The sequence below is a fragment of the Trichomycterus rosablanca genome, chromosome 10 (assembly GCF_030014385.1).
Source record: "Trichomycterus rosablanca isolate fTriRos1 chromosome 10, fTriRos1.hap1, whole genome shotgun sequence".
In the NCBI taxonomy this organism is placed as follows: domain Eukaryota; kingdom Metazoa; phylum Chordata; class Actinopteri; order Siluriformes; family Trichomycteridae; genus Trichomycterus; species Trichomycterus rosablanca.
Window position 1 is genome coordinate 34,673,371 of NC_085997.1, and position 22,838 is coordinate 34,696,208.

General features: G+C 39.8%; 1 protein-coding gene across 1 annotated transcript in view; it reads left to right on the forward strand.

The window, feature by feature from the left end:
- zgc:174164 (uncharacterized protein LOC570656 homolog) overlaps positions 1–21,709 on the forward strand; it is a 36,880-nt gene extending 15,171 nt beyond the window's left edge. Inside the window, exons 6-18 of the mRNA XM_063003975.1 lie at positions 4,833–4,895; positions 4,982–5,053; positions 7,885–8,054; positions 8,584–8,674; positions 8,896–9,026; positions 11,383–11,554; positions 13,380–13,469; positions 13,637–13,832; positions 15,680–15,791; positions 15,964–16,147; positions 16,828–16,914; positions 18,086–18,191; positions 19,903–21,709. Coding sequence (XP_062860045.1) covers positions 4,833–4,895; positions 4,982–5,053; positions 7,885–8,054; positions 8,584–8,674; positions 8,896–9,026; positions 11,383–11,554; positions 13,380–13,469; positions 13,637–13,832; positions 15,680–15,791; positions 15,964–16,147; positions 16,828–16,914; positions 18,086–18,191; positions 19,903–20,042 — 1,614 coding nt within the window. The 3' untranslated portion in view covers positions 20,043–21,709. The remainder of the gene's footprint in view (positions 1–4,832; positions 4,896–4,981; positions 5,054–7,884; positions 8,055–8,583; positions 8,675–8,895; positions 9,027–11,382; positions 11,555–13,379; positions 13,470–13,636; positions 13,833–15,679; positions 15,792–15,963; positions 16,148–16,827; positions 16,915–18,085; positions 18,192–19,902) is intronic.
- The last annotated feature ends 1,129 nt before the right edge of the window (positions 21,710–22,838 follow it).

Sequence of the window (22,838 nt, forward strand, 5' to 3'; positions counted from 1 at the left end):
CATGCTGTTCTTTAATGGTCAGGACCCCCACAGAGCAGGTATTATTTAGGTGGTGGATGATTCTCAGCACTGCAGTGACACTGACATGGTGGTGGTGTGTTAGTGTGTGTTGTGCTGGTATGAGTGGATCAGACACAGCAGCGCTGATGGAGTTTTTAAACACCTCACTGTCACTGCTGGACTGAGAATAGTCCACCAACCAAAATAAATATCCAGCCAACAGCGCCCCGTGGGCAGCATCCTGTGACCACTGATGAAGGTCTAGAAGATGACCAACTCAAACAGCAGCAACAGATGAGCGATCGTCTCTAACTTTACGTTTACAAGGTGGGCCAACTAGGTAGGAGTGTCTAATAGAGTGGACAGTGAGTGGACACGGTATTTAAAAACTCCAGCAGCGCTGCTGTGTCTGATCCACTCATACCAGCACAACACACACTAACACACCAGCACCATGTCAGTGTCACTGCAGGGCTGAGAATGATCCACCACCTAAATAATACCTACTCTGTGGGGGTCCTGACCATTGAAGAACAGGGTGAAAGCAGGTTAAAAAGTACGTAGAGAAACAGATGGACTACAGTCAGTAATTGTAGAGATTGGACAATTGTAGATTGGACAGTGAGTGTAGAAACAAGGAGGTGGTTTTAATATAATGGCTGATCGGTGTAATGCACAAAGTATGTGGACACGCAACCATGACTTTGATGGACATCCTCTCTCAAAACCGCAGGCCTTATTATAGAGCTGCCCCACTTTGTGGCAGTAACAGCTTTCACTTTTCTGGGAAGGCTTCCCACAAGATTTTGGAGTGTGTCTGTTTAAACTGGTGCCCATTTATTCAAAGGGTTTGTGAGGTCAAACCATTCCAAATTGATGTCTCCTCCATTCCTAGCTCCTTCAGTCCTTCAGTCCACCATCTCTAAGGACATCTAAATTCCCTAAACGTGCTCCAAAGAAATAATGAAGCTAGAAGATATGAGGCTTCTCAAACAATGATGCTCTGCCTTATCCTGTGCAGACATCATTTCAATTTTTACCCAACATGTAACGTTGCCTATGTTGTGATAAATTATCCGCCTCCACCCTCACATCTGGAGTAACTTGCGAGCGATGAAAGGACAAAATAATAAATCTGTTTTGATTCTTGCAGCTGGAAACACGACATCAATAAGTGACGTCACTTTAAATTGAAACTTTAGAAAGTGTTGAAGTCTCATTTCACTATCTTCCCCCATGGCCTAGAAGGAAGAGTTAGAAATCAAGACAAGGTGGCGCAGCGGGATATTCCGCTAGCACACCAGCGCCGAGATTCTGAACTCCTCGGTTCGAAACTCGGCGTTGCTATCGGTCGGCTGGGCGCCATCTAACGGGCATAATTGGCAGTGCCTGCAGCAGACACTAATTAGCTACCGTGTCTTCTAGGGCGGGGTGACCGGACTATGTGGGTGGGATGACCGGACTATGTGGGTGGGGTCTTCAAACCCTGTGCAAGATTAGCAAATAACGCTGATTAGCAAATAGAGACGCCTGTGCAGAGTTCATGGGAGATAAAGAAAGAAGGCTTGTTCGAGATGAACTGCGCCTCGCCTTGGTGGTCAGCGAGAGCTGCCGGTTGCAGTTGGGGGAGGAGGTTAAAAGAAAGCCGTCAAGTCGGACGGTCGCCACCTGCAACCCACGTGAGCTACAGCGGATCTCGTGGCGTTTGCGTTCTGCGTGGCTGATGAAGCGAATCTAACTAAAATCGAACTAAACATTCTTGATCATTGAGCAGGTTAAGCCCAGCGTTTGTTTTCCAAATCCATAGTGGTGAATATAGATGACCATAAAGTGTCAAAATAAGTTTCTGTAAATAAATATAGTTTTACTCATCATTCATTTATCTTGTAGATTGAAAAAAAAGAAAGAAAAGTTCTAACAAACATGTTATCAAACACATATTTATGTTAATGAATAGATTTAAATATCTGTCTACAACAATTTAAATAAATAGACCTAAACTAAGTAGCCTATTTTTCAAGACTATTGAAACATTTCACATGAAAACGTGTGAATACATAATTCCAAATATATGGTTTGTTCAAGGTAGAATCTGTGAATGTGATAAACAATGTAAAAGTGTTCCAAAAATAATTAGATGGAAATTATAAAGTGCACTCAATCAGACCTTAATCATTATGGTTGTGTATATGGTAAATAGACTGCAATTATATTGTGTCAAAGTGGCTTAAAGTCCAAACTGTCTATATCAGGGGTCATCAAACTACGGCCCGATGCTTCTGTGAGCAGACTTTTTCGAAGTTGAAACACCTTAAATCTCCAACCAGATCCAGACTCACTGATCAACATTTATTAGCTATTATGACTGGCAGTAACAAATATGGAACCTGACGCTTACTGTCGTCAGGCAAAAGCAGACTCACAGTTCACACTGTATGAGGAAGGATAATGGAAATTATTGAAATAAATACAATTTCTGCATTACCATTATGAAGTACAATTATACAAAGCACAGACAATACATCCAGTATACATAGTAAATAGCTTTTTTGGGTGTGTTTACTATTTCACCTGCGGTCCGGCCCCCGAAACACTGAAGAACAGTAATCTGGCCCTTTGGTTAAAAAGTTTGAGGACCCCTGGTCTACATAATTATTTTGTCTACATAAGGAATTAATCACATTTACCCTTCTTTAGGCTTGTTCCAAAAACACAACATTTTGTAGAGGATGTTGTCCCCCTCTATAGTCTCTCAGAATTTAGAGGTAATTCCAGACTCACCAAAGGACAAGTGGAGGTACGTAGAGTATGTGGAAGCCACATAATCATCCAGATGGTTTCAATGTTATCATGATAACCGTCTTTTCTCTCACTTACTATTTAGGATCTTATAAACACGTTTGGCCCTGTCTATATGAATCCACAGCAAACAAAATTGCCACTGACAAAGAGTGTCCTAGCCTGTCTATGGACACTCGAACCAGGAGTCATATAGGGGTATTTCAGACCGATTCAGTATCACAAAATCCACTCTTGCCAAACATCTCCATGAGTTTTGTACTCTGGTAAATACACACATGGCACAGCACATTTCCTGTCCTTTAGGACAAACCCTGCACAATTCTTTGTTAGGCTTTCAAGCAGCTGGATTTCCAAACACTATCTGTGCAGTAGATGGATGCCACATTCATATTCAGAAGCCACACTGTAACAACCCCCTGGCATATTTGAACAGGAAACAGTTCTATTCTATCATTCTCACTGGATTTCTGAAAGCAAAGTTTAGGAGACTCTGATGCCTGCACATGAGGAATGTCCAGTCCATCAGCTCAGCAGTGTCAGCTTGTTGCATTCTACACAATGTTTGCTTGGAGCCAGGAGACCAAGGTGATGATGTGCAGGATGAAGAGAATGATGAACAGCATTCACTACAACCTCACAACCAAGATGCAGTTTATTATAGAGACATAACAAAAAAAATGTTTTGTGTCATCTTTAACTTCATGCCTGTTGGAGATCATTTTATGTTCAACTTGCTTAACTGTTCACAGTAACAGTAATTGTGACCGGGGTGCCCAAATGTTCGCACACCACTGTATTTTATAGATGCATTGTTAAACAGTAAACTTCAGTATGCTCACCAATGTGCCCAGTATGAGTCACTAATGAATAATGTGGTTAATAAGTACATTGTACAATTGTGTAGAAGTTTGTGCTTCTTCGAGCATGGACACATCAGTTATTTAGGCATTGATGATGAATAGTGGCTGTGGTTTATTGAAGATGAATCTCTTAACACAATCATCATCTGAACAAGATTGTTTTGTTCTTCCAGAACAGTTTACCTTCTGGCCTTGGTTCTTGTAAAGAAACATGACACCATGCTCATCCACACATTTTTATTTATGTAGCATATTTTAAAATGTTTACAAAGTTTACAGAGAAGAATGAAAAATAAATCAAAGTGTAATAGTGATAGTGGTATTAAAACAGTTAAGATATAAAATATTAAAGCAATTCAGATTGCTTTATATTAATAAAATTAGAAGACAAGAACCATCAGAAGTTCTAGAAAAACATCAAGATAAAAAGATCTGTTACATTAAAGAATATCAGGTAGCCTACTTGAGTCTTTTCATGATATGGAATGATAATTATAAAATATGTTGCAATTTGTACGAAAATAAACTGTCATGCTACTAGAAAGCATGATAGTATTTCGCACATATCAGGTCTTTAAGACACATAAACTGAGATTCACATTTTAGAATGAAACGAAACAACCGCCAGAGGATTCAGCGGAGCTTCTAGCCAATGAGGATTAAGCTCTGTCGTCATCAAGCCGTCTCCCAGGCAGCGCAGCCCGTGGAGAGCAACTGCAGCGACTGTTTCCGCCGCCTGCAGCCGCCCCGCTCTCGCGAGATTATAACCAGTCTGTCATCGTGACGCGCCGGTGGCGCCGACGCAAGTCGGACAAAAAAAACTTACCGGCATGCACCGTACCGAGCCAGGCGGCGATCGGTCTGCGCAGCGCCGGGTTAAGTCGAACAAGCCTAGAGTCTGCTAAGGACTGTGCACGGGTCAGCGGAGGCGTGAGCAGGAAATCAACCCTCCTCGAATTCAATCAGGGATCCCCAGTAGCGGAAGACGAATTGACTTTGCTAAATCGGGAGAAAAATGGGAGAAAATGAATAAAAATAAATAGGAAACAAAAAAACAAGAAATCAAGGCAAGGAAACGAGGAAACTGCTTTAAAGAAATGGGATGCACCGTGTTTGGATGTTTTTATTCGTTAACATGTTCACCACTCTACTGTGTTTTACTGCTGGTAGGAAAAACGAAGCTTGCCTCAGACCAGATACGTGGAGTTGGTGTTAGTGGTGGACAATCAAAGGGTGAGGATCTTACACCTGTTAGGTTATCGGTTTATAATCCCAATTCTATTTTTGATTGATGATTGTTTGTCTGTTGATTTGCATAGTTTGTTTACAAGAAGAGAAACGTCACAGCGGTGAAGGAGGAGATGGTGCAGCTCACCAACCTTTTGGACTCGGTGAGTTAAATACCTGTCTATTTTATTTTTACCAACAATGCTAATCATTCTGCTGAGCTGATTATAGAGCTGATTATAGACAAATAGTCCTTGTACTGGGTTTGCATGTACACTAAACTAACAAGAGTTTGGAGACACCCTTCAAACTGATGCGTTCTTTATGAAAATGTGGGAGAAAAATGTAAATTTACTAGGGCTGTCGAAGTTAACGCGATAATAACGCATTAACGCAATCTCAATTTAACGAGATTAAAAAAAATAGTGCCATTAACGCACTAATTACATTACGAGATTTTTTCACTTCTAAAACTAAAGCAATTCATTTTTCACCCACGGGAGACAGATTGAATTATTCTCACTGACCACGCTCACACGCACGTTTAATGTTATTTAGTTCCGTTTGACAAAAAAAACCCTTAAAAATAGAGCTAACAGTGAAGATAACCGGTTACAAAAGCAGCGACCGCTGTTTGTGTTCAATACTCTGTTCACAGTGTCGATACAAGTGATTCAAGAATCGATTCATTGTAAGCGCAGCGTAAGTTTCTTTTCTCAGTCATCTCTCCGTGTTTACTGTTATGATGAATGATGCGGTTGTAAATAAACACCAACTACTACAGAACATTCTGTGTGACTCGCTTACCTTATAAAGCTCAGGCTTAATTATACTGGTTATTACCACAGAGCGGGAGTCGACTCAGAGTCGTTTACGATTTACCGAGGTGAACCACGAACGTGCTGATAGAATCGGCTCAGATGGGATCGGACTGTATTATCTTTTTAAAGTAAATATTTCAATCAGCAGAATCGCATCGCATGTATGATGTGCACAACGTTAATTACGTGCGTTTATTAATGAACGTTTACGTTAGCTTGTCAGAAGCTTTCTCAATAATGTCTGTGCGGTGTTTTTTTTTTACAATTAGTGATGGCAAGCAACTGTTCCACTGCACTATTTTACACTAAAAACTAAACTATTCCATAATGCTCCAGATTGCATCATTCTAAATAGGTATCGGCGAGTACAAAAATACATTTACTTGTACTCGTTCTCGGTTGGGAAAAAATGGTATCGATGCATCCCTAGTGAAAACACACTCACTTCGTGTAGAAACGTCCATCAAACCATCGTCACGATACAACCACAGAAAAGTCTGTTACAATAACTACGCATCTGACATATGTACGAAGTCAAGGGTCTCTGCTAGATAGTATTACTGCCTAATATGTGAGTGAATAAAACTCCCTTACAGTTTTCTCTTGTCCCAGCAGTTTTTAACATCAGTACATTTAGCATAAAATATGTTCACCATTTTAATTGTAACATTTCCCTTAAAAATCCTTGTTTTCTATAACATTTACACAGATTTTTTTTTATGCGATTAATCGCGATTAACTATGTAAAATTCTGAGATTAATCGCGATTAAAAATTTTAATCGTTTGACAGCCCTAAAATTTACACTAGGAGTAATAATACATGATCAATGTTTTTGCAAAGACATTATGATTGCCAGTAGTCATATTCCAATATTCCAGGAACACTGCTACAATGGAATGTAAATGGAAAGTGGTGTATGTGATAAGAACTGCGTCAATTACATTGTATGACATCCAAAACCCCGTTCTACTTGTTTTAGACCAGTTCCCGTTCTAGCTAAGAAATCTCTGTTAACGCTGGAATCTTCCACTGTCCTACAAGGTCACTGATGGGAGTATAAAGAGTGATTATTTTCTTTCCGTGTTATCGCATCCACAGTTCATGTGAATAGAATAGAACAGAATAGAATGCCTTTATCTGTCATATATACTGTACATATACAGGTGTACAGTACAACGGAATTCGTTCTTTGCATATCCCAGCTCATTTGGAAGCTGGGGTCAGAGCGCAGGGTCAGCCATTGCACAGCGCCTCTGGAGTCGAGAGGGTTAAGGACCTTGCTCAAGGGCCCAGCAGTAGCTGCATGGTAGAGCTGGAGTGCAAACTCTCAACCTTTCAGTCGATAGCCCAAAGCTCTACCCACTAGGCTACCACTGTCCAAAGGCTTTTACGATGTGAGGCTTTGTCTGTGTGATCCTTCTTTGCAGACAAAAATAAAACTCTTTTCTACTCATAATGAGTCTCGGAGGTGTTTTATTAAGATTTTTCCCAATACAAAGGCCACACCATGAAGCTCCTTCTTTTTGGTGTTTCCAGTTGAGCTGCCAAAAAAAGTAGACTGTTTCTTCTTGATATCTCATTTTTAAGCTTTTAAGCTTCTGTGATGTTGTTGGGCTGTAAAAGTTCCTCCCTGGTGTCCTTTTTTTGTCTAGTCGTATCCAATTACCCTGATTGCATTAAGCTTTCTCTGTACCGATACTACCTCCACTGCTGACTGAGGAGCGTCGCAACTGACACATGCCCCCTCCGACATGTGTGCAGTACCAGTACGTCTGCATCTTTTCACCTACTCAAGGTGAGTTAATATGTGGATCAGCTTTGTGTATGGAGAGCAACACCCTGTCCACATTATTCCTTGACTCAGCCAGCAGAGGTCATAGCTGCATCAGTTATGAGGAACCCTGGTCCGGCTCATCCCACACTGTGTGAACAACAGCCAATCTTTGTTCATGTAGTCGCCCGACCCAGCCAGATTCTAAATGATGTGTTCGAAATCCCAGATCTAGTGTGCTAGCGTGTTTTACCGCTGCGCCACCTGAGCGGTATCCCTGGTGTCTTCTGATCAGGTTTAAGGTTACATGGACATTCAGGGAGGTTAATACCTACCAGGAGTTTGTGATTTTAAATTCATTATAATTCCTGACTTGATCTGTCGTCCTGTTTTTCCTCCAGTACTACCAGCAGCTGAACGTCCGTGTGGTCCTGCTGGGTGTGGAGATTTTCGAAACAGCTAATCCGTTCAATGTGGACGGTACTGCCCAAGCTGTTCTACAAAGTTTTGTCAAGTGGAGGAAGAGCAATCTGCTGCCGCGCATCAGGAACGACATGAGCCAGCTGGTCGTGTAAGTGTGCAACCCTGGTGGAGCTTAGAACGACAGTGCTCATGTTCTCCTAGAAAACGTCAAGCTAAAAAGACACCTAGAGAACCTAATTAAAAGCATTGAAGTAGATTAATTAGGACTGCCATGTTTAAAGGGAATGTGTTTGACCTATGCCACTGCCGTCAGCAGCCAGGAGTAAGTTTACACTGTCAGTCAATCAGAATCATAGGCAGTACATGCTTTGAAGGAAGCACGTGCTAGCCCTTAGCAGGCTGGTAGTTGGAGACTCAGCAAGTTTGTGGGATCAGATTATAAGCTGTAGAATTTTTTTCTTATTATTTACATTGTGTTGAATTTCACACTGCAAGGCCAAAAATATGTGGACACCTTCATGCACACCTGCTGTTGCAGCATGGAATGGCATGTGCAGTTGTCTCTTAATCAGGTGTTCACATACTTTTGGTGATGTATTGTATACATCTGATATTGTGTAACAGTGTATTCTATACCTGTCTTCTCACTCATAGTTTTGATTTTTTTTTCTTTAAAGAGGAAGATTAACACCCTACGATAACATGTACCTGGGCATGGCCTACGTTGGAACCGTTTGCTCTGCTAGCAACAGCGGTGGAATTAACGTGGTATGAAAAAAAAAACATTCAATCATGAACTGATCCAGGAAACAATCATTTCTGCAACAGTTTTTTTCCCCTGTGTGGCATCATTTGGGTATGAACGCTTAATAGCCAGAAAAATCACCAAACTGTCCTTGACCCCAGACCCCCAGTAAGGGAACTGAGCCCTTCTGTAACTATAAACAGGAACATTTTGGTCTGACAGAGATTTTTGCTTTTCTTTGCAGTTCAGCGACAACAGGCTGGCGTATTTCTCAGTGGTCGTGGCTCATGAGATGGGTCATAATCTGGGCATGAACCATGATGGTACAAATTGTACATGTGGAGGCGGTCCCTGCATCATGAGAGACAGCGTCAGGTCAGTATTCAAAGCTAAATTAGTACTGAATACTGAGCAACTAGTGAATCAGTATTTCCCAAAGGTGTAAGTACTGAATACTGAACCACAAGTGAAGGAACTAATAAAACTAATACAAAATCAATACTTTCCTTGGTACTAAAATAGATCCAGTACTAATACAGAATCGATACTAATATGGAATAAGTACTGATATAGAATCAGTACTAATATAGATTCAGTACTAATGTCACAACCTTTCATCAATAGTAATATAGATCCAGTACTAGTATAGAATCATTACTAATATAGAATAAGTACTAGTATAGAATCATTACTAATATAGAATAAGTACTAGTATAGAATCATTACTAATATAGAATAAGTACTAGTATAGAATCATTACTAATGTCACAAACTTTCATAAGTATTAATATAAATCCAGTACTAGTATAGAATCAGTACTAATATAAAATCAGTACTAGTATAGAATCAGTACTAATATAAAATCAGTACTAATGTCACAACCTTTCATCAATAGTAATATAGGTCCAGTACTCATATAGATCCAGTACTAGTATAGAATCATTACTAATGTCACAAACTTTCATAAGTATTAATATAAATCCAGTACTCATACAGAATCAGGTACTAATATAGAATCAGTACTATTATAGAATCAGTACTAATATAGAATCATTACTAATGTCACAAACTTTCATAAGTATTAATATAAATCCAGTACTCTTACAGAATCAGGTACTAATATAGAATCAGTACTATTATAGAATCAGTACTAATATAGAATCATTACTAATGTCACAAACTTTCATAAGTATTAATATAAATCCGGTACTCTTACAGAATCAGTACTAATATAGAATCAGTACTAGTATAGAATCAGTACTAATATAGAATCAGTACTAATATAGAATCATTATCAATGTCACAAACTTTCATAAGTATTAATATAAATCCGGTACTCTTACAGAATCAGTACTAATATAGAATCAGTACTATTATAGAATCAGTACTAATATAGAAAAAGTACTAATATAGAATCAGTACAAATGTTACAGTCTTTTATCAGTAATATTATAGATCCAGTACTCCAGAGACGCTCAGCGTCCGGGGGCGGGACAAAATCGTGGCATTTATCCAATGACCGGCGAGTTTCGAAGCAATGAAAAAAACCTTTCCATGCAGTCCCATTGAAGTGAATAGACGCTCAGCTTCTACGGGCAAATGCATTGACGCTACGGGAATGTATGAGAAGTTAACAAAATCGAGTCAGTCGATTTGTGATAAGTAGCTGATTCTGAACGAACTCGTCTTCGAGATGAACGTGTTCTAACGCATTTGTAGTCAATGAAATGTTAACACAACTGTACATATTTGCCCATTTAATTTTTGACATTTTAGGGGAAGCTGAGCTTCCCTTGCAGTCTTAGAGAAATCGCCACTGATTCAGTACTAATGTCACAACCTTTCATATGGAGTAATATTGATCAAGTACTCATATACTGTAGAATCAATACTAATATAGAATCAATACTAATATAGATTCAGTACTAATGTCACAACCTTTCATCAGTAGTAATATTGATCCAGTACTCACATAGAATCAGTACCAATACGGATTAAGTACTGATATAGAGTCAGTACTAATATAAATTAATTCATTACTAATGTCACAACCTTTTATCAGTAGTAGTATATATCCAGTACTCATATAGAGTCTGTACTAATATGGAATCAGTACAAGTATAGAATCATTACTAATATAAAATAAGTACTCATATAGAATCAGTACTAATGCCACAACCTTTCATCAATGGTAATATAGATTCAGTACTCATATTGAATCTGTACTAATATAGAATCAGTACTAGTATAGAATCAGTACCAATATACAATTATTACTAATATAGAATTGTTACTAATACAGATTCAGTACTAATACAGATTCAGTACTCATATTGAATCTGTACTAATATAGAATCAGTACTAGTATAGAATCATTACTAATATAGAATAAGTACTCATATAGAATCAGTACTAATGTCACAACCTTTCATCAATGGTAATATAGATTCAGTACTCATTGAATCAGTACTAATACAGATTCAGTACTAATACAGATTCAGTACTAGTATAGAATCATTACTAATATAGAATCATTACTAATATAGAATTATTACTAATATAGAATTATTACTAATACAGATTAAATACGTACTAATATAGAATTATTACTAATACAGATTCAGTACTAATACAGATTCAGTACAATAAGTACTGATATAGGCCAGGATATTTCTGGAATGAAATATGTGTGTGTGTGTGTGTGTGTGTGTGTGTGTGTGTGTGTGTGTAGCGGATCCACCCGGTTCAGTCAGTGCAGTGAGAATAGTTTGGAGGCGCTCCTCTTGAAGGGAGGAGGTGTGTGTTTGAGAAACCTGCCACCCCAGGACAGCATCATTTCACTGCCCAGATGTGGAAATGGACTCCTGGAGACAGATGAGGAGTGTGACTGTGGCTCACCGGAGGTAAACACACAGCTGCACACACTGTAAACTCGTTCTACATCTGTTAGTGATTGTTCTTGTGCAGGACATAGAGGTGACTTTGGTTGAAACGATATTCAATTAGATACAGTTGAGGTCCGAGGTTTATAGACACTGGTAGAGCTGATGAAGTTGAGTTGATACGCTTATTGTGGGTTTTCTGAAAATCTGATAGGTCAGAAATATACAGACAGCAATTTAAATGATTCACCTGGTGGTCTAGAAAGTTAAAAAAAGAACTTCATTACATGGCCTCCTAATCCCTCATCACAGTGGCCTGATCGTCTGCTGTCGTTACCCATCTACCTCAGGGTTCGTCATGTTAGACATGTTAGGTGTTACAGTCTTCTTATATCAACAAGCCATTTCTGCCAACAGAACTGCCACTCACTGGATGTTTTTCTTTATGTCACACCATTATAAGCAAACTCCAGTGGTGAAATCCATTCACATCTAATTTATGTTTCATTCTAACGTTTGTTTTGAAGATTTTGATGTGAACACTAAAGCTCTTGAGTTGTGTTCAGATGGTTTTGTACACGGTGCTACTGACATGTTACTGGCAGATTGTATAACTCCTAATAATGAATCAGCAGGTGTACAGGGGTTTCTAATAAAGTGCTCAGTAAGAGTAAATAATGGGACTGGTACAACCTTTCGAATCTGGGAATCTTTAAACCAAACTCTAGGCCTGCCACGTCGTTTTATGTGGCCTACGAGAACTTAACAGGCGTATGATTGTCTTAAAATAAAAATCTATGTTTAAAGTGTACGTTGTAAAATCGTACATAAACGTACATAAACTACATCCCACAATGCATGTTTTGTGACCCACGAAGTGAGTCCCACCACTAGATTGCTGTGTTTCCACATGGTTTTCAAGTGATGTTGAGAAATATTTACAAATAATCCAGAAAAACAGTGTCAGACATCCGGTCAGAAAACAAAATATGTAAGCATTCTTAAAAACCTGAATTGAAAATACAATAAAATCACCAGCGCTGAGATTCTGAACACCCCGGTTCCAATCTCAGCTCTGCTACCGGTCGTCTGGGCGCCATCTAGCGGACACAATTGGCGGTGCCTGCAGCAGACATAAATTGGCCACCGTGTCTGCTGGGTGGGAAAATAACCAGACTTAGTGGGAAAATAACCAGACTTAGTGGGTGGGATCTTCGAACGCTGTGTAAGGACCCTGGTTAGCAGACCGAGGCGTCTGTGCAGAAGCACGGGTGTAAAGAAGGGGTTTGCTAGGACTGTGCACGCATCGGAGGGCATGTGAGCAACAAATATACCCTCCCTGAATGCAATCAGAGATCCACAGCAGCAGAAGACAAACTGACCACGCTAAATCAGGAGAAAAGGGGAGAAAATGCATAAATAAATAGAAACAATGTATAATAAAATGTATTTCAACTAAGAATAAGAAGAATTAAATATAGGTGCAGATTAATGGTTGTGTTTGCATTTTGTTTTGTGTTTTTTGTTATTTTCAGAACATGATCAGTAGATGAGGATGCTGTGTGATATGGTGTCAGGTTATTTAATAAAATGTTAAAGAGTAGTTAGATTTATACAGTTTTAAAGTTACAAACGGCCCGTTAATGGCTACCATAATGCTGATGTGGCTCTCTGTAAGAATGAGTTTGACACCCCTGTTCTGGATCTTCTGCTGCTCCAGAAATTGTAAAGCAGAATTTGGGGGTAAAAAGACATTATGATTCAGGATTTGAAGGCAAAGAAGATAAAAGCAAACGAGTCAATGAAGTTCATGAAGCGTTTCTGACTTTGTCTCTGTATGTTTCAGAACTGCACCAATAAATGTTGTGATGCAGCAACGTGCAAACTCACGAAGGGTTCAGCATGTGCTATTGGATACTGCTGCAAAGACTGTCAGGTGAGGACAAAAAAACAGAAACCTTTATCAACACATTCCAACACTCCCAGTTCTTTGAGGAATGGTGAAGGTGGATGGATATCATGAGAATTTTTAACGTGTACACTTGACGTGTTGTTGAATGTTCTTCTTTATTTGCTCATAAAGTTCTTTTGTATCTTGTCCAGATTTTGGTGTCTGGAACCCCTTGCAGAGAAATTGTCAACGAATGCGACCTGCCGGAGTTCTGCAACGGCACATCAGCTTTCTGTCCTTTAGATTATTACATTATGGAAGGCGTTACCTGTCAGAATGGCACTGCGTATTGTCACGAGGGTCGGTGCCAGACACTCGATTACCAGTGCAAGCAGCTCTTCGGCCAAGGTGCTTTCCTTCAACTTCTGTTTTTTAAGTGTCACGTGTGTATCAAATGAATCCTTATGACTTACAAAGTTCACAAAGTACAGGGGTTGGACAATAAAACTGAAACACCTGTCATTTTAGTGTGGGAGGTTTCATGGCTAAATTGGACCAGTCTGGTGGCCAATCTTCATTAATTGCACATTGCACCAGTAAGAGCAGAGTGTGAAGGTTCAATTAGCAGGGTAAAATATTGCAATGCACACAACATTATGGGTGACATACCAGAGTTCAAAAGAGGACAAATTGTTGGTGCACGTCTTGCTGGCGCATCTGTGACCAAGACAGCAAGTCTTTGTGATGTATCAAGAGCCACGGTATCCAGGGTAATGTCAGCATACCACCAAGAAGGACAAACCACATCCAACAGGATTAACTGTGGACGCAAGAGGAAGCTGTCTGAAAGGGATGTTCGGGTACTAACCCGGATTGTATCCAAAAAACATAAAACCACGGCTGCCCAAATCACGGCAGAATTAAATGTGCACCTCAACTCTCCTGTTTCCACCAGAACTGTCCGTCGGGAGCTCCACAGGGTCAATATACACGGCCGGGCTGCTATAGTCAAACCTTTGGTCACTCGTGCCAATGCCAAACGTCGGTTTCAATGGTGCAAGGAGCGCAAATCTTGGGCTGTGGACAATGTGAAACATGTATTGTTCTCTGATGAGTCCACCTTTACTGTTTTCCCCACATCCGGGAGAGTTACGGTGTGGAGAAGCCCCAAAGAAGCGTACCACCCAGACTGTTGCATGCCCAGAGTGAAGCATGAGGGTGGATCAGTGATGGTTTGGGCTGCCATATCATGGCATTCCCTTGGCCCAATACTTGTGCTAGATGGGCGCGTCACTGCCAAGGACTACCGAACCATTCTGGAGGACCATGTGCATCCAATGGTTCAAACATTGTATCCTGAAGGCGGTGCCGTGTATCAGGATGACAATGCACCAATACACACAGCAAGACTGGTGAAAGATTGGTTTGATGAACATGAAAGTGAAGTTGAACATCTCCCATGGCCTGCACAGTCACCAGATCTAAATATTATTGAGCCACTTTGGGGTGTTTTGGAGAAGCGAGTCAGGAAACGTTTTCCTCCACCAGCATCACGTAGTGACCTGGCCACTATCCTGCAAGAAGAATGGCTTAAAATCCCTCTGACCACTGTGCAGGACTTGTATATGTCATTTCCAAGACGAATTGACGCTGTATTGGCCGCAAAAGGAGGCCCTACACCATACTAATAAATTATTGTGGTCTAAAACCAGGTGTTTCAGTTTCATTGTCCAACCCTGTACAAGTACACTAGCTACATCCTAATAACCACCTAAATATTTTATAACAAACTTAAAGAAAGTCCAGGGAGCCACCTGAAGCACTCAACGAACCATTCAGAAACAACCTTCCCCCTACTAGAAAGACAACAACAAACAGCAAAACACTAGCAGCAAGCACAGATACTAAGCAAATACTTAAGGAGATACCATAGTAAGAACATCCTAGCAACCACCTGAAATGTCATAGCAATTACATATCAACACATTAGTGACCAGCTGAAATACCACCTAGAACACATTAATTGATGGACAAAACCATAGCAGCCAAAGGAACAGCCTAGCAACCCCAAGCCTAGCATGTGAGCAATCATTTGGCAATAACCCATCAACCACCTGAAACACAATAGCATTGTGTCAGTTAAAAAAATTAAATAAAATGTTGTTTGATTACTTTTTTTTAAATGCACTTTCTAGTTAAAACTATATTTAAATACTTAAATAAAGCATTTATTGACGTGTTCTTTGATATTAAAGATGCAACAAAAGGCGACGATAAATGCTTCAGTTATGTGAACACACAAGGCACCAAGTTTGGAAACTGTGGCTACACCGACACCGAGTCCGCCTACACTCCATGTTCTCTGGCGTAAGTACTGCTTTGTTTCTAAACCTCTGCAAAAATTGCTTACAGACACATTTGACTTTATCCAACTACCCACCTGCTGGTGAGTATTTGTACTTTTACAAAACTAAGGATGCCTCATCTGTAGTGTAATCTTCTACCAGAGTCCTTACCTCCTTACCTCCTTTTTTCGCAGTAATGCAATGTGTGGGAAGGTGCAGTGCACAAACGTTAACCCCAACAAACCTCCGGCCGGTGCCGCCGTCAGCCTTGAGCCGATTGATGGAGGAATCACATGCATAAATGCTGACTTCAACCAGGGATCAGATATTCTCGACCCAGCCTATGTCAAGACGGGCACCGTCTGTGCTGATGGCAAAGTGAGTGGGCATTTTCTACAGTGTAGTTCAAAATTTTGAAGACACCTGAACATGAGTGTGTATCTTTAATGTTATGTATCTTTGTGGCCTTGCCTCCAACTTCATCATTACTGATTATGATTAACTATGTCTGATTGACTTCTCTGTGCCCATATACACTACAAATAGCTAGTTTAACTGCACCTATTCCGAAGTACATGAAATAGCAATCTCCTGCCAAGGTCAAAAAAATCAAAACTGTATGCTGAAATTGGATTTACAGAGGTAATACATACCCCCCCCCTTCCCCAAAGTTCTGTTATAAAACAGAAGTTACTGAAACGCTTGTGACACTGTCCACAGTAAAGCAAGCTTTATTTTGCCATGTGTTCACAGCAAAAACATGCAAAACGCTCCTGCTCCATTTTTTATTCTCCATAAGGTGCGTATTTTGGAGCAGGAGGTTCTTTCTTGCATGGCCAGCTCTAGGTTCATAGTACAGTAAAGCTCACTTGACTGTGAACAGTGTCACCCATGTTCCAGCTGCTTATAATACTGTATGTAACAGATCTGCCCATCCTTAACAAACAGATTTGTTATTCTGTAAATGTCTGTAGGTTGTTGATCTTTGTGGAGAGTCAGCCTTTAACTGCCATCATTAATGTGGAGCTCTGATTTACATGTTGTTCTGTTATCCTCAGGTCTGTATGAACTTTCAGTGTACGAATGTGTCCGAATTCGTTAAGGATCAGAAGTGTAATGCTGTGGTGGACTGCAATGGTAAAGGGGTGGGTATCATCCAGCCTGGTCACGGTGTGTTTGACATAGTTCTTGGTGTGGTTAGGGGCTGTTTTTTCTTTATGGTTCTTTATGGACTGGTCATTGGTGTAATGTTCGGGGTAATTTTGATTCCAAACTATTCCAAAAAGCAGCCTAGTGCCATACCAAAACTAGTCTTTAACCACACCAATGACCAGCCTACAACCACATCAGTAACAATGCTATAACTTGCCATAATCAGTCTAAAACCTGTCTACAAAGCTATACCGAAAACGGCTATACCCATAAGCATATTAAAAAGGCTAAAACCAGCCTAAAAAAGCAGTAAATAAATAAATACTTCCAAAAATCAACTCAAAATTAGCCTGAATCCTTGAATAAGATGAGTAAAACAAGCTCATGTATACACCGATCAGCCATAACATTAAATGATGAAGGTCTAGAAGATGACCAACTCAAACAGCAGCAATAGATGAGCGATAGTCTCTGACTTTACATCCACAAGGTGGACCAACTAGGTAGGTAGGAGTGTCTAATAAAGTGGACAGTAAGTGGACACGGTATTTAAAAACTCCAGGAGCGCTGCTGTGTCTGATCCACTCATACCAGCACAACACACACTAACACACCACCACCATGACAGTGTCACTGCAGTGCTGAGAATCATCCACCACCTAAATAATACCTGCTCTGTGGGGGTCCTGACCATTGAAGAACAGGGTGAAAGCAGGTTAATAAAGTATGTAGAGAAATAGATGGACTACAGTCAGTAATTGTAGAACTACAAAGTGCTTCTATATGGTAAGTGGAGCTGATAAAATGGACAGTGAGTGTAGAAACAAGGAGGTGGTTTTAATGTTATGGCTGATCGGTGTAAATATATGGAAACGTTAATATAAAATTTAGAAAGTTCCAGACCTACTTCAGTCTGTTAGCTGGTTTAGGTAGGATTTTTGGGGCTTGTGTTTCTTTCCTTGTTTTTGGCTGCTGCCAGGGATTTGGTCTTGTTTGAGTTGGTTTTGGCTCATTTAAGCTGTGGCTGTTTTGGCCGTGGTTTGTTCTAAAAATGATGAATGGTACAAAACATTGGTGTGTAGTGAGTTTTGGACATGAGGATGAATCAGTTAGTGGATGATGAATGTATGAGTGTGTAAAATGTGTGTGTGTGTTACGCTGCAGGTGTGTAATGATAAAAGTCACTGCCACTGCAACAATGGCTGGGCTCCTCCAAACTGCACTACAAGAGGTAGAGGAGGCAGCGTGGACAGCGGACCTGCTGAAATAGGTACGGATCAGTCGAACTTTGAAACCTTTTCATTGCATTATTGTAGGTTATGTTTTAGACCCTCAAGGCGGCACGGTGGCTCAGTGGGTAGCACTGTTGCCAGCAGGAAGGTTCTGGGTTTGATGAATGTAACCAAAGTGTGTAAAACATGACGATAAAATCCTAATAAATAAATAAATTTAAGGACCTCAGATAAACAGAACTAATTTGTACGACGGTGTATTACGGCCACTTTAAAGACAAATATTTTTTTAAGTTTCGATTTCGAGATTAAGGTCGAAATGATTACGAGATTAAAGTTGAAATTTTATGGCCATAGCAACCTCATTGTGTTAAAATGAGGGATGTTCATGATTTGTTATACTTTTATATCGGTTTCACAAATAAAGAAATCCCCAATCTCCTGCAACATTAGCACCAGTTTGTTATTAGTATAAGGACGCTAAAACGACTTTGCAATAAACTGTTTATTTAGAAGAACGTGCTCCACCGGTGCACCAGTACTTCAACCGAGGCTTATGGACTCGTACGATAAATTAAAGCCATATGGCATCACTGGTTGCATTAACGGGTTTCGTCATCATGTCATGTGGATGGAAGTGTACAATACAAACAAGGACCAAACAGTGACAACCTGGCAGTGGTGGGGCTTGAACCAACTTTTTAATTACTAGTCCAGTACCATAACTGCTAAGCTACAACTGCCCATGCTAATGCTAATAATTTTATTAGCATGAGTCCACCCTTCCCTTTAGACCATTAATGACAGTTTTCAACAGTAATCAACAGTAATTAACAGTAAATCTCATTCACTTTCTTTCTTCTGTGCTCCGATAAAGCCAGTCCACAACATACAAGTGTACAGGGGTAATTAGTAAAGGGGGTAGTTAGATCCTCCTCAAGCCACATTGTTTTAAAGTCTCAAAGAAAGCATCATCATTGGGAGAAAGACAGGATAAAGATAGGCTACTACCAGCATATAGCAAGCAGCATTGCCAACATGGATTGCAAACACTGCCACATCACCCCACTCCTGCGTTCTCTTCACTGGCTTCCTGTAGCTGCCCGCATTCAGTTTAAAACAATAAAAAAAATGGACCAGCCCCAAGCTACCTTAGAGAACTCATAAAACCCCGTTCTGTACCACACAACCTCTGAGCTACTAGTCTTGCTCGTCTTGATTCTCCACCCAGAACTCAAGGAAGACGAGCATCAGCATCAAGGATCCTCTCTGTACCAGCATCCAAGTGGTGGAACAAACTTCTCCTGTCTGTCCGAGCATTCGAGTCTTCAAAAGACGATTAAAAACCTTCATGACTTCTTTACTAAGCACTTAGACTGAGCAATAACATGCACCTACTAACCTTCTATAGCATCTTGTTAAAAAAATAAATAAATAAAACTTTGTTGTAACAGGTTTTCAGCAGATTTGTATCATTGGACTGTTTATTTAACTTAGAGTGATAAAATGTTGACTGTAGAAGCTCTTCTGTTAGTCGCTCTTTATAAGAGCAGCTGCTACATGCTGAAAATGTAAATGTAAAGTAAACATGGTGGTGTTAGACATGAACAGTCTGCATCCCAATCTCATAGTATTAAAAATCCTCCTGGCACCATTGGTGGTTCTCTTAGTTTCCATAGAAGTACAGTAATACGCAGGCTGTAAATAAAATATATGAGTAATACATTAACACCATGCTTCTCCATCCAGATTACTCACTGAGGGACGGTCTGCTGATCTTCTTCCTGTTGGTGCTGCCCATTTTGATATTTTTGATTGTTGTTCTCCTCTACGTCTTCAAACGGGATGCTTTTAACAGATGCCTCTGGTGCTGCAAAAAGCCAAAGTAAATGGACAAGTACAGGCGTGGTGTGTCTCCGTTTGCTGCTCCGTAGTGTCACAGTGGAACCTTTATTTAATTGACCTCTATTTAACGGATTTCGGATTTAATGGACAAAATCTGGAAAACCAAGTGTCAGATTGTTTAAAATTCCAGCGAGAAGTGTACCAAGGCCAGTAGTTCAGTCCACTAGCTGGCGCATGTCTCTCTGTTTACGTGAATGATTGGCTTTGTGTTGTCGGGAGGCTCGCTTTGTTCTCGCCCTTTTCTGTTTTTTGCTTAATTTTTGCCGAGTTATGCACCAGCAGGGCTTCAGACTCAGAATAATAGATACTCATAGGCAAAAAAAAAAACATCTCCTCCACCACAAAAGGTAAATGAAATTTCTCCCCAGTAGTACAGTACATCAATTTTAATATTTATTTACAGGTTTTACATGACATATACATTTTTGTTCATTTTACTGTTTATGTGCATGTAATGTCTGTATGTTTTGCACTTTTGTGGATCCTAGTGCTGTGTTTTTATATATTTTGCACCCCCTGGAAAAAAAACCTTACTGTTTCGGACAATCACATTTTACGGACCAGTGCTCCCCACTTTTAGTTCGTTAAATCGAGGTACTGTGTTCTTATTAATGATTTTGCTAGCACAAAGAGAGTAAAAAGGTAAAAGTTAATTATTGTAGCGCTACCCATAGTGGTGTCAGCACTGGCACCCAGTTCTGTTTTAATCACATTTAGACATTATGGCTTTACACAACAAACTCAGATCACCTCTGAAATTTCCATCAGTGCTGTAGTGACAGTTTCAGACAACTGTGACAACAAGTGTTGAGTAGACAGTATAAACTAAAATTTAGACATTAAATGTCATTTCTTAATTAGTCTTAATAAGCTCCAGTTGGGGGATTAATTAAAACAACATTTAATTAAATTTCTCTCAACATTTAAAAAGGTCGACATTTTTTTTTTAGCTTTCTTACTGTTATCATTACTGTCAAGGTTTCTGGCTGGAAGCGGCCCATCTGATCAATCCTACACAGCATTCTGGGTTCTATTCCCACTTCTGGTTACCATCTGTGAGAAGTTTGGTTTCTCCTTCTGTCTCTGATGGTTTCCTCTGGTTCCTCCAGTGTAACTGAGTGGCTAAATTGTGCTTCCACGTTGTTGCCAGTGTTTCTAACATGACTCTGTCTGGACTTTCTGACAGTTTGACTGGCTGCTACAAAACACAAACCTATTAAAGTATGTAAACCTATTATGAAGCTTTTGACTTTAACCACTGGTCTCAGATATACTGTATGTTTAAGGAACTTAATTAAACTGTCTAATGTATCTTAGCCTTTAGTTTGTATGAAGGGAAACTGTCCATTTATTGTTTTATGACAAATAAAGCTCGAACTATTTACTTTAAATAAAAATTTTTGCTATTATTATGATTAATTAAAGTCATTAATTTGTTACACACATGATCACTAATTCGTTTTAACAAGTGGAAATGTGGAGCAGACACCATGTTAAATTCGCATGACCTCTGCTGGTTGCTTGTCGAAGAGGTAACCAGTAGAGTCTAGGGATGTAACGATACTCTACCCACGATGCGATGCGATTCACGATACTGGGTTCACGATACGATTTTCCCCCGATTTTTTTTAAACTGAAATTGAAGACAAATTATGACAAAGTTTCCTTTTATTATTTCTCTTTTAAAAAGACAATAAAATATTTTATTTGTGATTATCTTTTTAATCATCTAAATAATGAATGTCCTTTTATTTCTGAGGTAGGTACAAACTATGCAAAACAATTTTGAATTAAGCCCAATTTGGCTGAAAACCAGGCGTATAGCGCCAGTGACATCAGCCAGGCGAGATGTATAGCGCCAGCGCCCTCTGCTGTTTAAAGTGAATATCGATTTATTTGACATGTCAAATCGATTTGAATCGTGGAATTTTTGAATCGGTTATTAACTGTATTGTGGTGAATCGTTACATAGACGCCTCTTTACACCAGCCAGCGATGGATTCTCTCAGTCTCAGCACGAATTCAGCTGGCGACTTCTTTATGCCCATAAACAGGGCTAGTTTGTCTTCATTTGAGCATTAAGGTGTGGAAAGTGTCACCCACGTTATTTATTTATTTATTAGGATTTTAACGTTATTTATTTATGTTTTACACACTTTGGTTACATTGATCACAGAAACGGTAGTTACTCGTTACACAAAATTCATCAGTTCACAAGTTTAATATCAAACACAGTCATGGACCATTTTGTATCTTCAATTCACCTCACTTGCATGTTTTTGGACTGTGGGAGGAAACCGGACCGCCAGGAGGAAACCCACCCAGACATGGGGAGAACATGCAAACTCCACACAGAAAGGACCCGGACCACTCCACCTAGGGATCCACCACCGGACCTTGGACCTTGTTGTGAGGCAACAGTGCTTGTCACCCATGTTTCAGAAGTTTCTAATTGCCATTTTTTATTGATAGATACCCTGTGGTACAGTAAGTTTTTAATCTACAATCTAACATTTAGTGGTTGTTTCCATTTTTAAGTGATTTATTCGTATTGTACCTTGTTTTGGTTAGCATTTTAACCAGGGACTAGGGTTGCCAACTTTCAGAACTAGAAATAAGGAACACCCTGGGCTGGCGGGTTGGTGGAAGGCATAGGGTGGCAGGTGGGATGACGGGTGTTTACCTGAGCGGGGGGTAGGCGGTTAGGGTTGCACCTATAAAAAATATAACGGGTCTTACACAGTCATATGAACATTATCAAAATGTTTTATTTAGGCTGT